This window comes from Siphateles boraxobius, unplaced genomic scaffold (genome assembly GCF_051911475.1).
Source record: "Siphateles boraxobius isolate OS27281-9 unplaced genomic scaffold, OSU_SipBor_1 22, whole genome shotgun sequence".
NCBI classification, from domain to species: Eukaryota; Metazoa; Chordata; class Actinopteri; order Cypriniformes; family Leuciscidae; genus Siphateles; species Siphateles boraxobius.
The window spans coordinates 15,758,518-15,774,776 of record NW_027508833.1 but is presented as its reverse complement, the minus strand read 5'-3'; the positions used below and the strand labels follow the sequence as shown (position 1 = coordinate 15,774,776).

The 16,259-nt window shown below is 37.3% G+C and overlaps 2 protein-coding genes across 6 annotated transcripts in view; one reads left to right on the top strand and one right to left on the bottom strand.

Moving 5' to 3' along the window:
* The window catches only part of runx2a (RUNX family transcription factor 2a), an 87,010-nt gene extending 74,298 nt beyond the window's left edge, over positions 1-12,712 (bottom strand). The window contains exons 1-2 of one of the 2 annotated variants that reach the window (XM_077238741.1): positions 12,575-12,712; positions 12,305-12,419 (exon numbers count right to left, since the gene is read on the bottom strand). In XM_077238741.1, coding sequence (XP_077094856.1) covers positions 12,305-12,362 — 58 coding nt within the window. In that variant the 5' untranslated portion in view covers positions 12,363-12,419; positions 12,575-12,712. Of the gene's footprint in view, positions 1-12,304; positions 12,512-12,574 lie in introns of those variants that run through there. The other variant, XM_077238742.1, reaches the window with a different exon arrangement.
* Positions 1-16,259, top strand: part of supt3h (SPT3 homolog, SAGA and STAGA complex component) — a 144,250-nt gene that overhangs the window by 14,497 nt on the left and 113,494 nt on the right. The window lies entirely within an intron of this gene.

Below are 16,259 nucleotides of genomic sequence, written 5' to 3'. Positions count from 1 at the left end.
TTGCTTTTTTTTGGGGGTTGCCTTGAGGGAAATTTCCTGACTATTTATACAACCATTAACATCAATATCTATTTTACATTGCAGAACACTAAGGACGTAAACGCATAAGTGAGACTTGATAGCTTTTAATGCTTCTTAAACTCGTTGCATGTCACAATATAATGCTGTTTTTGAAAGACGTATTGTTATTCAATTAAATGTGACGTATTTTGTGTTTTTGTCTCACTATCAGTAATTAGTGGCTATGAGCAGAGAACTGTACAGCCCCTATGCCTTGAGCTGTTTGTAATGTCAGTCCATTTATTATCATACACTATGTAATTGCTTTTTTTTTGTGCCATTTGCCATCTTCCAATGTGCGCAGTGCAGTTGTTATTTCTGAAATGTTTTGCTTGTTTACTTAATGGTTAGCAAGTTAATATTTTGTTTCAGAACTCAATACTGTTGAGCTGTTAAACAACACGAAGTTTGGGTCAGTAAGATCCAGTAAGATAAAAAAAAAATATATAATTTTTTTTTTTTTTTTTTAAGAAATGAAGGATGCTTTTAGATGCATTAAATTGATCAAAAGTGACAGTAAATACATTTATAATGTTACAAAATATTTCTATTTCAAATAAATGCTATTCTTTTCGTCAAAGAATCCTGAAAGCAACAAAAATATGAAGCAGCAGAACAGTTTTCAACATTTAATTTATGAAGGATCACGTGACTGAAAATGGAGAAATGATGCTGAAAATTCAGCTTTGCATCACAGGAATAAATTTAATTTAAAAATATATCCAATAAATAGATTCACAATATTATTGTTTTTACTGTATTTGTAATCAAATAAATGAAGCCTTAAAGGTATAGCGGAGGATCTTTCCGAATTTTAGAGAAAACCCGCCCTCTCCAAGTTTTTTTAAAAATGCACATGCGCCTATTAAACGTGTTGAGTGACCGAGGACTCAAGACATGATATGCAATGGAGAAGTAGCTTGTTGCATTTGTGTAATAAATACTATGGTGAACACATTGTAATTATCGAAAATTGAACACACAAGGTTTTAGAATATTTCAGCGTGATACCATTTACCATTTGGTCATAAGGCTACTTTAGACAAATTGAGATGTTTACCGTGTCTACGCCGTGCATGACTTGTGCCAGGGCTAGCATCGCTAATCATAGCTTACATTAACTTTTACTAGCAGTGATTCTAAAAGGGATTTCTCCAAATAGCATGACAAACTTTACCTGTCTAGTAACGTTAGAATCTTCGCGACTGCGGCATCATTCGGAAGCCCAACCTGTGCTTTTAGCGCACGCCAGCGTGTGAAATATTCACCCAAAATCACTCTGGTCTTGTTTCTATATTCTGCAGCCTTTCTCTTCTTATTATACACTTCGTATACATTTTTTCTCTTTCGACCCTCAGCCATTTTCAAAGGAATGGCTGAAACCGTAACTCATCACACATAATACACCTGAAAGTGCGCATGCGCAGAAGGCACGAGCACGTACGACGGCCTTACATAAACATATCACCAGAATGATTGACACTTAGGTGGACCAATAGTATAGGCTACCCACCCGGAAAAAGAAAATCCTCCGCTATACCTTTAATTGGTGAGCATAAGACACTTCCAAAAACGTTTAAATATCTTACCGTCCATCTTTTGAATTGTAGTGTATATATAACATAGACTGTTTTTCTAAAGCTGTAATGTTTCTAACAACTTTTTTGGACATGGACAATGTCCAAATGTCCAATGGTACTAGCATACTAGTACTATGATATTATTTGAGGTTATCTTGAGTACATTGCATGTACACTCTGAAATACTTTACCATTTGTACCATGGGCTGATTTTCCTTTTTTATTTTGAGTTTGCAGTAGGATTTCGTTTTCCCACAATGTTCTTTCATTTGTGTAATCGGCATTGTGAAATAAATCTTCATTGAAAGGGTCATATAATATCTGGGCGAAAAACACAATCATATTTTATATTCAGGAAAAAGTTGCTGATGGAAAAGCCATTTATGTGTCTTTGTGGGAACGTAATGAGACTGAGTGAATGTAGCACTTTAATTTACTCCCAACAATTAGGTGAATGTCAGCCACTTACTGTAATTAAATAAGGCATTAAGATTCAGAGTTGTCGGGAAGCATCGAGTGGCATTCCCAGGCAGGGCGGCCCACTGTCCTCTCGTGGCATTGCTTTCAGCCGCCTAACCGCATTTACAGCGATCTGCTACAGGACCTGGGTGAAACCATGGCCCGTTGACTAGCAACGTGTAGGCATTTGTCTAATTCGGGCTTCTGTCTCCTGGGCTACAGCCTGTATAAAACCCTCTGTGCTTTCAAGGCCCCTCGAATGTTTTCGTAAACTTGGATGGAGACGAGTCGCATTGGAAGCAAACATCAGTAATGAGCTGGCACACAGACTCTCTGGTTAACCAGACTGTAATTTGGGGACTGAAAAGAACCTCTCATCACTATTGAGTATTTGTTTACCACAGTTTAACTCTAGTGTTTCTGCACAGAGACTCTTTCTGAAAAACGCTTTAACTGTTGCTGTTCTGATCTTTGTCATACTGGAAGTGTTTTCTGTCATTGATTCTTTAAATTAAACACATGTATTGTTACTTATGCCATCGTATAGACTCCGTTGTAAAACCTAGTGAGCTGTCTTGCCTACATAGCCAAAGTCAGCATTCTTACTGAAATGGAATATTTTAAGTGATTGATTTAGAACATTATACATAGTATATGCCATTTGTGCAAAGCATACTGGAGAATCAAGTAAGGGGTTAACATGTTGCTAAACTACTGCAATAAGATTAAAAAACTAATATTGGGTAAAGTAATACATTTTTAAGTCGATCAATTCATCAACACTTTTTTTGTGTGGAATTGTATGGACTCTACTACTCTCTAAATAAACACTACGTTTCAACATTTTTGTCAATTTTTTTAAAACTATTATTCAGCAAAGGTTCTATTAAAGTTGATCAAATGTGACAATTAAGACATTTATAATGTTACAATGTTAATGTTTTTTATTTCAAATAATAATTCTGACCCAAAACTTATCAACGTATATACATGATTTCCGCACAAATTAAGAATATCAATGTTGAACTCTTTTCAACATTGATATAATAATAAGAAATGTTTCTTGAGCAGCATGATACAATGATTTCTGAAGGATCATGTGACACTGAAGACTGGAAATAATGGTGCTAATAATTCAGCTTTGATCACAGGAATAAATTAAACTTTAAAATATATTCAAATAGAAAGCAGGTATTTTTAATTGTATTAATATTGCACAATATGACTGTTATTACAGTATTTTTGATCAAATAAGTGAAGCCTTGGTGAGCATAAGAGACTTCTTTCAAAAACAATAAAATCTAACCCCCTTACCAACTTTTTTCCCTTTGCTTTGTCTGGATTTTTTTCTTTTCTTAATTAACGTTATTAATACGATACTGTTTTTGGCCAAATTTAAAGGCAACATTACATTTATCCTTCATAGAGTTTTTGCTTGTCACAATACATGCTCTATGCATGATAAATACAATTGTACCCTAACATTTTTTCAAAAGGGTATCTTAATAATGCTGCCTACCTGGGATGCCTTAAAACGCTGCCAGTGTAGTTGGCTTTTGGAACAGAGCCATTGCATTTGTTCGGACTGAATTTGTAACAGTAACATGATGGTAATTTCAACAAATAAGACTTCTATGTCTTATGGTTCATGTTTTCGACATTCTTTTTGTCTTTCGAAGCAGCTGTCAGCAGTAAAATTAAAGAACAATATGCTCTGGAAGCCTTTATTTACTTCATAATGAACTCCCTACATCACAATGCCAGTAAAGCTGACTGCAGTCTCGCCCATCACATCTCGCAATACTTCTGGGAAAAGGCTCGGAACAATGGAGAGATTCCTGTGCATATGAATCTCGTGTTTTGAAGTCGAAACAGAATAAGTAGGTGCTATAGATTCTTTGTGTTCTTCTTGGTTGAGGTTTTTATAAATGCTGGACTGCTAGAGCGATAATGATCGATGGCTTGAAGTGCGCAAAACAAAAATCAGAGAAGAATGTTTTGCAACCTTATTATTAAAAGCATACATTGAGGATCTGCTTATTTAAAACATGCTTTCTATAGAAAGAAGTTTTGAATTGATTTATGATGCATTCAAATCTCTTCAAACTAGGACGAGACTCCAACCTTGTTTTGATATAAACGTAGAAACTCTTCACTCAAAATCCCAGTCGTAGCATCAATATTTAAGCATTTTCAAATTACCTTTGCAGAGTTTTGTTTGTGCTTTTACATGTCTTTTTCTGTTTCCTCTCACATTAATTGTAGCGCCATTTACCGTGATCCAGATGAATCATGTTTATTAATAAGATGCCTTGTTAATATTTAGATGTCGTGAGAATGTCGAGAGAGATCTCTTGTTGTCTTTGTCAGCAAAATGACAGTCCATGTAAAGCTCCGGGTTTTTCACATTGCTTTCAAACCTCTCCAAGTGTATCAAACTCCAGCGTTACTCTTCATTTTCAGTGGAAAACAACTTCTTTGGAGATTTGCCTTTGGACGTCTAATGCATATTTAACAGCGAGGAGGAACGTTTTAATAGACAGTGTCAACCTCGGTGAGGGAGTCTTTCTGATTAATTTTACATAAGGCCTGGCCTTTATACTCCACTGAGTGGCTGTTATTTCCCCAAAGGATTCAGTGATATACCGAAACACCTTTACAAGTAGTTTTGTGCTCAGTGAACACACAAGCAATGAAACAGGAGCCATGATGTCTAGTTCAGTAACTATAGCAGCCTGCCGAATGCCGTCAGAGGATGAGTCAACAGCCGTCCCAATCAGAAAAACAGTGTTGTTGACAACGTGCTCAGTTGTGGGGTTAATTCTTAATGACTGTTTTTCTCCTCTGAGCTTTAACATGCCTCGTGTTTGGAGTCTCAAGTTCTCCAAAAATCGTTCTCGGCCCATTTGCGGCACGCTGATAAACGCTAATTGATTTCATTTAGACCGCGTCCCGTTGTCAGGGAGGTTGAAGGCATCCGTTAACTGTTGGGTCTCAGGGAAAAACTGTGCTGAACGCAAACAATCAAATGGAACTAAACATGTAATGGTGCTTAATTAGGATAGAAAAATATATTATTTTGATATTGCTCTAATTTGTTTTTATCATTGCTAAACTAATACTACATTATCCCAATGTTTGTTTTACATTTCCGGATGGATAATCATTTCTGTGGTTGTTTTGCAATTACAAAAAAGTAAATTTCCGTAATTGAGTCATGTTAATGAATTTGGATATTATTAGGTACATGCAGTCAATGTCTGTTTGATGTTTTTTTTTACTTTTACTTTTGAATAATATACAATTGTGGTCACTGTTTAATGTTCAATGTAAAATCTGTGACCTGAAGCAAAACCAGTTGAGAAGCACTTGATTAACCAACATGAATTATTTAGTCCTAATGGCACAAGGTGATTATGTTCTGGTTAGTGTGTTCTTGTATTCTGCTAATTATAAGTAATGCAATTGAAGGGATAGTTCACCTGAAAATGAAAAGTTTATCAACACTTACTCACCCTTATGTTGTTCCAAACCTGTTGGAGTTTATTTCTTTCTTCTGTTAAACACAAAATAAGATATTTTGAAGAATGTTGGTGAACAGACAGTTGAAGGTAGCCATTGACTTCCATTGTATTTTTTTCCTACTATGGAAGTCAATGGCTACCGTCAACTGCTTGATTATCAACATTCTTCAAAATATTTTTTTTTTTTGTTCAACAGAAGAATCTCAAACTGGTTTGGAACAACATGAGGGTCAGTAAGTGATTTGTGAGTGAACTATCCATTTAAATGAGAAAATAAGCATAAACTCGTATAGTGCTCGGTTTCACTGTTGCTTATTTTAAAATGCTAGATTCACAAGAACCTCTCAATCGTTCATGTGCTTTTTCCTAAAATTACTGCACAATTTTTTTTTGTTGAATTCCAAATTCTTCAGTTCCAAACCGCTCAAGATGTTCGACACAGTGCTATAGCATTATCCTTAAGTGCAGTGGACATGGCCTAAAGACCTTTAAAATCTGTGAGATGACAAAGTGTTTCTTTTGTGGTTTGAAAACCCTTGTAACAGAAGACGAGAACTGGATACTATAGAATCAAACCCGGCATGTAAAGAGCCGCTGCATTGCTCCTCGAGCGGATATCCGATACGTGCAGGTGTGCGCGATGGCTTCTGTAGCGAGTGATTACTGTGGTCAGATTACCATGCCAGTTAGAGAGGGTTATTTTGTCCTCTAAAGCTAATGTTTGGATTTCCATGTGTTCTGCACGCTGCTCACACTCACGCGACGGCTTCCGTAACTATTCCTGACGTGTTTACTGGTACGAATTCACGAATGGCAGGCGCATGATGTTATTTCATCCCTGGTTTTTTTTTTTTTGTATGTTTGAGCATTTCTCTGCGTTTTTATGGACTTGTTTATATCAGCTTACTCAAATTTGAATGTTTAAAACCATAATCACAAAATGCATACGTGTTTTTTTCCAGTTAGCTGTTTGGATGGTGCTTTCGGAGCCAGGTTGGAGACAGACAGTTTGACTCCCAGCTTCTTCGCTTATTGTTTACATATCAGAAATGTAAATTTTTAAGGGGAAATAAAGCATTACAAGGGCCTATTGGAAAACACTCCATTTCTCCTGCGGTGAGCTGCGGAGCCACAGTTGGAAAAGGAAGCCAAGGTTGAGGAAGAACGCCAATGCAGCGCGTCCAGTTTTCCTGCTCTCATTCCGGGCATTTTTACGTTCTGTTTTCCCTTATAGCCCTTGTGCGTATCATGTTATAAATATTTTAAAGTAATGTTCTGGCTTATGGAAATTTTGCATTCCTGTCGAGGTTAAATCAATACGCCGGGCCGGTTTTGGCGGGGGCGAACAGGTAAAGCCTTGTTAAATGCAGTTGCTGGAATCACTTCATTACGGCACAATCAAAACAGCCAAGGAATCGACGTCCACTTATCTGAACATTTCATATTTTTTACCCTTGAATCCGCCTGAGGCTGCAGACTGCAGAAAGCGGGTTGCTTGAATCGCCTGATAAATGTAGCAATATTAGAGCATGAAGAAGGATTTTTTTGTTTTCTTTTTGAAAGAAATAGCTGCTTTGGATTGTTAGTCTGTTTATACAGTATTTTTTTTTTCTGCAATATTCTTCCTATGCTTTGCCAATTGCTCTTAAAAAGCAAATAAGAAATGTTGGAGGCATTTTAACATACTTCTACATCAAAATGTGCCAGTGTCTGCAGGCGAACGAGTGTTTCTGATGTAAAGGTTGGAGTTGAATGCAACTTTCCTGTTATTGATTGATATTTTTTGATGCATCAGAATTAACATTATGTTAAGTCCTCCAAAACCTAAATTTTGTATGACCAAAATGCCAAATTTGTGCCTTTGGAGCCCAAATATATAGCCTAAATATACGCAAACACAGTGGGATATTGAATATATACAGTGGTCTTTTTTAATAATTTTTTTTTAATGTGTTTTGAAATATAAACAAAGTTGATTCAGCACCATTTGTAATGTCATGAAATTAGTGAAATTTATCATGTGACTTTTTTTATGTGCAAAAGGTCTCAAATCAAGCTGTATGACATGGATCATTAGGTTTTGTCCATGCCAGCTCATCTTTTCATGTAAATTGTCATGCAAAAATGTTAACTTGTAAAGAAAATGTTGTAAAAATAAAAGCATTCTCATTAATGCTTTCAGATTTTTTAAAAATTATTATTTCTTTTTAAAATATATATTTTTAAAGTACTGTTCTCTGAATCCGAAATGTCTTTATTATTATTTCGTTTCATTGCTGAGGTGATCTGAAAGGCGTCTTGAGCTCATGGTATGAGGGGGCCATTCATTATCGGAGCTGTTTGTCTGGATTCCAGCTCCATAATCCTCCTCTTTAAATACACTTACATCAACCTTTGGCTCTGTCCCTCGTACACAATCCAATGCCTATGAATTCTGTATTTTCATGTATATTTCCATCAGCGACGGCTTCAAACGGTGATATATCAGAGGCGCTGGGTTGGCTGGCTATGATTTACAGATGGTTTGTGGCCACTCTGATGGTTTGTTGACTGGGTTTCCACGTTACAGAAGTCGGGTCTCTTCGTGTTATGGGACTATTTATTGTTTCCCACTTTTAATGTTATGTTTGGCTGACTGAGACTCCATGGTTAAGTGTTTGATTATTTTCTAAGAAGCTCCCTCCAAGTTTGTATGAGACATCAATGCTCCTCTTTGTCATGTAGAGAAGCATATTGGATACGGTGTGTGGCACAGGAGCTCCATGGGAGAAGTGGCACTTTTTTTTTTCTTTTTTTTTTACAATGGAACTTCAACAATTGTCGTCCGTGGTGTTTTGTCTTGCAGATTCAGAGATTTTGAGCCAATTCAATTGAAAAGAAATTTGTTAAATTCAAATTAAATGCATTTTTATGTTAAGCTGAATTTCTTCTAAAAAGTACAAAAGGAAATCCAGCAACACTTGTGGTAAGGGGAACTTTAATAGTTTCTAATTAGTAAAATGTTTCACTTTTTATATCGTCTGCTTCCGTGCACCTGGTAAAGTCATGATCGAACCTCACTATGAATTTCTTTTAAAGAACTAAATGCTTCGACAATGCTTTTAAATGGTCATAGTATTTTTCAGGTTGCATAGAAATGAATGCAGTCGAAATTCAGCTTGAGACTATAAAATTTATCCTGTGTGATCTAAAAAAAGTAGTATTTAGTTTGAGATCACTATAAAACGGTTCTTTCATTGCAAAACTTTTTCAGGCCAAATTATTATGAGCATAACAATTTTTTGTTTTAAAAATGTCATTGAAAAATGCACACGATTTTTACAATGTTTTTGTTTAACTTTAATAACTTCAGCACTAAACAAAACCTGCTATGATCATGATTTAAGATGATCCAAAGAGCGGATCAATTTCACTCAATTACTCAAGTAAAATTTGTCACCTAGGAATAGGGTGGAATTTAAAATATTTCTTTTTCAATGTGCACCATAACGTTTCTTTGTTTGTAAAGTCAAGATTTGGTCTCAGACTTTGAGGAAAGCATAACAAAAAAGCAGCATGATTATAATTTGTTCGTGTTTGCTTTGAGCAGCTCCAGCAGAATTGAACTACTGCTTCACTTTGTCTCATATCACATTACAGCCTCGTCCTCTGAGGAATCAAGGCTCATTTTTCTTCACCATTCAGTCTGTAATATGTCTAATTATGTTTCCTTTACTTGTTCATGTCTTTTTCTTTTCCTGACACACAGTCCGTTATCACTGATTTTGGTCTCTTGAAGCTGTTCAGTCTTGAACTGGTAATTATAGTTTTTAAGACAGATTATCGCACGCATTACGTTTGTGACAAACTCATGTTAAGGAAATGCACATGTTCTGAGAGATGCGGTGATTTGGTCCTATAACGTGTCACACATGGCGTAAATTATTTCAAGCCTTCTGCTGCCAATACGCCCGTATAAAAACACGTCCGGCTGATAGATGTCCTTGATGTTGAAGCCAAGATAATGCTAACCCTCCCCCTCCCTCACAAATTAAGTTTTGATGATATAAAACAATGCAGATATGAAAGCAAAAAGTATAAACCACTCATCAAAGAGATCATTTCATTTGTCAATCAGTGCATATTACATCAGACTGCTAGATGTCTTTTTATTTGACAATTTTCTTGACTTGAAAATTTGAATTAAAAATAAAAAAAAGCCCCAAGCCTGGCTGTAGAGATTGCATTCCAATAACGTTTAGCTTTCTTTTGAATAAGCTGGATGTCTCTGACTGCTCTCTCTCTGAGGTATGGTTACCCAGGTCGCGTTTCGTCCATTAATGTTGTTTTTCTAGCGTAAACGAGAGATGTGATTATCAATTAGCTGAATGAAGCCGTTCAATCCAGGCCAGAATATCAGTGCTCACTGTAAATGAGAAGCACATGTCACCTCTGAGCCGAACAACATGCTGCTAATTGATTAGCGACGCTCTACGAAATTTGCCTAGAGCTTGTTGAACATCTGTACGTGTTGCATGTGGCGGCCGTTTGTCACCTGAAGGAGTTTGAGTGTTTCTGCTCGTAAAATGATGTTTGTGTTTGTGTTAACGTGGAAATGTGACAGGATGTTTGTGCTGCTGCAGTGTTCTCTCGTTTTTCAGGGTCATGCTGGGTGCTACATTCAATTGTGACTGTTAATATGATTTTAATAACCTTTTTAGGACTTTTTTTCAGCTTCCTATTATCTAGACCACTAGGCAAATGCAAGCTTCGCTATTAATGTATCCTACTTTAAGTCAAAGGGTTAATTCCGGTCCTGAACCCTGTTAACCCCGTTTAACTATTTACCATATCCTTAACCAAATATAATATGCCATTATGAATGTAAAATGTAATTAATAAAGTCAGTCATTAATCTGGATTTTGCTGGCTATCCGTCCCCATTCGGTGTCTTTGTAAATGACAGTCCTGTTTATTTTAAAAGTCTTTATAAATAAGATGCTTTATACTTTGAGATTTATTTGCTTATAGGTAATCAAGAAATTACTTTTTTTTTGCTAGAGCAACACATTTTTATAGACCCCTTCTTCAGTGCATTTTGTCAAAAAGCTCCATTGAATTGGCATTTTATTTTATTTTGCATGTTTGAAAAAGCCTAAACTAGGCTGAACGCGAATAAAGAGAAGAATTGGTAACACTTTACAATGTTTAATTGGTTAACATTAGTTAATTTATTAACTAACATTAACTAAAAATGAGCAATACATTATTTACTGTATTAGTTCATCTTTGTTAATTTTAGTTAATAAAAATACAGCTATTCATTGTTAATGAATGTTAGTTGACGGTGCATTAACTAATGTTAACAAATTCAACCTTTGATTTTAATAATGTATTAGTAAATGTTGAAATTAACATTAACTAAGATTAATAAATGCTGTAGAAGTGCAGTTCATTCTTAGTTCATGTTAACTAAGGTTAACTGATGAACCTTATTGTAAAGGGTTACCGAAAAGTTAAAGGATTAGCATGTTTAAGTGCTTTTTAGCTTATGTCAAGATATTATTTTTTTCCATTTTGATGCTGGAACAACAGCTACTGTATGTAGTGGCAGTTTGTGCTTTAAATCAATGCAAGACACTTGAAATACTGTAGATATTTCCAGATTATAAAAGGTTTATAAAGTTTCTAGAAGGTATTTGTATGTACTGTAAGCTGAAAGTGTGAATCATTTTTCTTTTATTATTATTGTTAGTACGCTATAATATAAAGCTGTATATTCTGATCAAGGTGTAACACTCCTCTGTGTGCCGACAGTGATCACAAAACCATGTAGCTCACACTGTCTGGCTCCAACTCAATATCATGCCTCCATATGTTTGTCTAGAAAGGCCTCCGATTACGTCGACATGAGACACTTGATGAGGAAAATACTGTAAGTACATTCTGTGATTGCTTTGTCAACAGTGTTTTGTATTTTTATTTCCATACGTACTGTGTGATAAGATCAGGATTTGTTTGGATTTTACATGTTAGTATATTTTGAATAGCTGAGGTATTCAAATAGGTTTTGCATAGATTGATTTTTACATGTGGTTTTTTTGTGTGCTGTATAATGCTGGACTCAATTTTCACTCCCGGTTTTGCTCACACTATGTGGGGACCAAAAAAAAATTGCATATACCCCTTCTGCAGTGCATATTAAAAGCTCCATTCAATTGGCATTTTATTTCCTTTTGCTTGTTTGAAAAAGCCTAAACTAAGCTGAACAGAAATAAAGAGTGTTTGCAAGTTTTCATTCATAAGGATTAATATAAGCTTCCCTCGTTAACCAGGTTTGTGCATTTATCAATTACCATTAACCCCCGCAAATCCTACACATTATATCCAGCCATCCCATTTTTGAGCTGAAGTTTTTCCACATCTTGTTCTAATGTACCTCTGTAAATTCAAACAGAGCGAATGTTTATAAATCCAGAAGAGTTTTTCTCTTTCTTCGGCCTCGTTCCCCCACATAGTTTTTTTTTAAGTTACACAAACATGTCAGCAACTTAGCATGCACGCAAATGTAAACACGGTGACTTTTAACCATCGTGCGTGCGCGCGTGCGCCATTGGTTATCGACCCGCTCGCGGAGCTTGACTCCTGTGTGACCCGAAGCTGAACCACAGTGAAATGAAAATAATTTTTCACAGCACTCACCCCAGAAAAAGTTCTGCTGACATGGAGTCACCGAGCTGAAAAGACTGTTAGACGCCATAGCCACACGTCGGCTCTCTCCTCTTCTGGAGGTCGTGGTGACCCTCGAAGTCCTAAACTGGGAGCACAAATCATATCAAGGCATCTGAAGGGGAAAACACACAGCTACAAACAAACTAAACCAGTCCGCACGGTCCCCTGCAGTCTGCAGCCGAGGATAGCGTTCATGCACAGATATCAACGCATATACGAGTGTGGTTAGAGCATACTTACTGACTTGTTGGGTCTCTGTGACTGGGGTTGACCCACTCCGATTAACCATTTACGCCCCAGTGGCTCCCTCCTATCGTCCTGGGGAAATCTTGTGCACCGCACTTGTGGTTCTGTGGTTGTTTGTGAAGGGAATGAGACATTCTCACAATCCAAAAACGTGTAAGCTTTAAAACACACTTTTTTCCCCCCTCCTGATGGGCTGTTACTGGAGAGGCTGGGTCATGTGTTTGGTGACATCAGAGGAGTGAAGAGGGCTCAGCCCTCTTGTCAGTGGTCCTGCGTTTCCTACTCTCATCCAGCGGGATGCAACCTCAGCTCCTGTGAATCCGAAAGGAAGGGGCTGGGATTTTCAGCTTCAGCTTTCTTTTAACTCCTTTTCTGCAGTGCATTTTGTCAAAAAAGCTCCATTTGAATTGGCATTTTGCATGTAGATGCACAGATAAAGAGGAAAATTAAAGGGCTTGCATGTTTAAGTGATTTTTAGCTCAGTGGGATGCAAGAAATTAAATGCTTTTTCCATTTTGATGCCAGAGCAACAGCTGTCTAGTGCCACTTTGTGCTTTATATCAATTTCAACTCCTCTTGTGTGATTTTGAAGCATTTCTTTCTTTCTCAGTCTCTACATTGCTGTCACGCTCTCAAAATCTTCCTGTACATTTCTGTATTTATTATTTCTCTGTCCTGCATTCTTCCTGCATGGGTGGTATTTAGTCTCCAGGTGTGTCTCTGCATAAGTTGCATAATCGTCTCTTTGAGAAATGACAGTCTGGAAGGGAACCTGCGTTCACTCTTGGATCACGTCTGCCTCTCGTAACGACTGCATTAGCAGCCGTGATTCATCTGTCTGTTTTGCGCGCCTCGCAGGTTTGGATTTTGGCACGCGGTCAGCGCTCTGCACGGAGTATGCGGCTCAGGTGTTTGTGTAAGCGTGGAAAAAAATGTGGCAAGATATTTCTGCTGCAGTGCTCTCGCTCTCTCTCCTGATTTGGGGTCATGTTAGGTGTAACGTTGAATCTTGAGTGTGTTCAAAATTACACTTCCTAGTATCTAGACCAACAACTAAGTTGAAGGAGGGACTGAGCTCTAGCTACTGACCAGAATATTACTCGAGGGTGGACCAGTAAGTAGACACCTAGCAACCTCTCATAACAACCTAAAGCACTCCGAACAGCCTAAAAGCTGGTGGCAAGTTTGCCTAGACTTTGTATTATGAAATGGTGGTGCGTATGAAAATAATGAAAATTTCAGCTCAGAGGATGTGGTGTGGTTATAACAGGAAATGGTTCGCCCACAGCAGGCCATTCCCTAAACGTCTTCTCCTGAGGGGGCGTTGGAGTACAAGGGTGATGAGGGACAACAATTGTAAGCATGATCTGTGCTTTTATTGCAATTAGTAAGTTAACCCAACACATTTTTATTTAACCCGTTTAATCACAAATTTTTTCTTGCAACTTGAGTACATGCATTTTACTCCTTAGACCTCCCTAACACTCAAACATTATGCCTTTTTTGATTTTATGTTGGTTAAGTAAGTAAAATATTAGGTTTTATACTCGGTCACAATAGTGACCGGTGGGAAACACCATAGTAAGAATTCATACAAATTCTTCAATTAGACCTATTGACACAATTCATTCCAATACATCCAATACCTCGTTTTGTAATTTCGTGAAGGAGGCTTAGTGAAGTGAAAAGGTTTTCATGTACAAAGTTAGACCCTGGAGGAACTTCTGCTGGTTCGGCTAGACCCCTATGGGCTAGACCATGACTTCACTTGGGCCCTGTCCTAGGCCACTTTCAGGGAGATGTGTGTGCACTCATTCAGTGCACTGAAGATGGGCCGTACATTCTAAAAAGGGTTGTTTGTGGTCGTTTGTGGGGCACACCTATTGGTTCTCATGAACATCTGCCTAATCCTCCAGATAGTTCACCTCTGCATCGCCATTCAATAGTCTACTTGGCAAATGGGCCGTTTCACCAATGGTAGTCCCTATCTGAGCCATCACTATCTCAGTCACTTTCAATTGGGGGGTGGGGGGGGGGGGGGGGGTGGGTATGGGAGGGGGGTCACGTACGTCTAGAAGGTCCAACACATTGAAAGTTTCTGGGATACTGATAACTACACTGAAAAAAATTATAAACGCAACACTTTTGTTTTTGCCCCCATTTTTCGTGAGCTAAACTCAAAGATCTAAGACCTTTTCTATGTACACAAAAGGCCTATTTCTCTAAAATATTGTTCACAAATCTGTGTAAGTGAGCACTTCTCCTTTGCCAAGATCATCCATCCCCCTCACAGGTGTGGCATATGTTCAGTGTAGGATTGCCAATACCTGCCAATACCAGCCAATACCTGTGTTTTCAATTGAAGCACTGTGTTATACTACCGGTCACAATTGTGACCGTTAACAAATTTACAAGTCTTACGAGCAAAATATATATGCAGGAGTATAATTTTCAAAATATATCAGTAGTAGACCCTTTAAAGAATAGATGTACAAAATATGATAGTTGGATCTGTTAATTAAGATGTTTGACATACTACTTTTTGTAGTAGTCTGAGGAAGACATCTTCTTCTAGATGTTCAAGCAGGAAGTAAACTGATCTGGTCATGTGACCTTTCACACTAATCACATGACATTAATAGATTTTAATCAAGACAATCTATTTTGTCATTTAAAAGTTGAATTTCTTGACCAAAGTCAATAACAACATTTTTAGAGCTTCCAGAAATAAGAAAAAAGATGCGGTCACAATTGTGACCGGTGGGATTAAACGGGTTAAACAATGAGTCGTAATACGTTAATTTCATTTCAAAATCCAGTGCTGGTATAGTATTGCATGGTACATATTAAAATGTAATTGTTATTCCTTTGTATGATAATGAGGCTCATTATAGAGTGGACCAGATTCTCAAACTTCAGTGCTTATTATTGATTTCCTGACACAATTAATGCAACACTATTACCGCCCACATGATGGGATGTTTGTGTATGTTACCTAATGATAATGACATTAAAGTGCCCCTATTATGCTTTTTTGTATATTACCTTTCATGTAGTACACGATAAATAACAAGTTCTGGCATGAAACTCTAGATAGCGCAGGCTGATTAAATCATTAAATCAATTTGTAGTGATCACATCATTATCTACCGTTTGCTGTTGCATCAGCGGCCAATGAGCAGCTGCTCAACATTCGAATACCGGTGTGTTGCTGTTAGCAGTCTGCATCGCGCTTTCAGAAACCCTCCACCTCCCCCAGCTCCACCTGTATAGATCTGCTAAGGGGGTTATTTCATGTATGTTATGTGCAGCAGCGGCAGCATATCTTACATGCTTACAGCAATGTCTGTGAATGTTTTGGCAGTAGCAAGTCTTGGTATTTGCTCTGCAGCAGCAGCCTAGCTGATCTATTCCTCCTAGACTAAATACATTAACATTGCCATATCCATTACCATGCCAATCTCTCAGAGAGTTTTCATGACAGAAATTGAGTTTCTGACTACTAATACTACTAATAGAGAGAAGCTATTCTGAACTGCCTGAAACTAGTTGTCAGTAATTCCAGTCTTACTTTCTCCAACGAACCTACGTAGGTTTGTAACAAATTTACATAATTCTAGCAAATGGTATTGATTGGCTGCCGGTGAACAACGTCTACACTGTGAGAAAAGAGGTGATG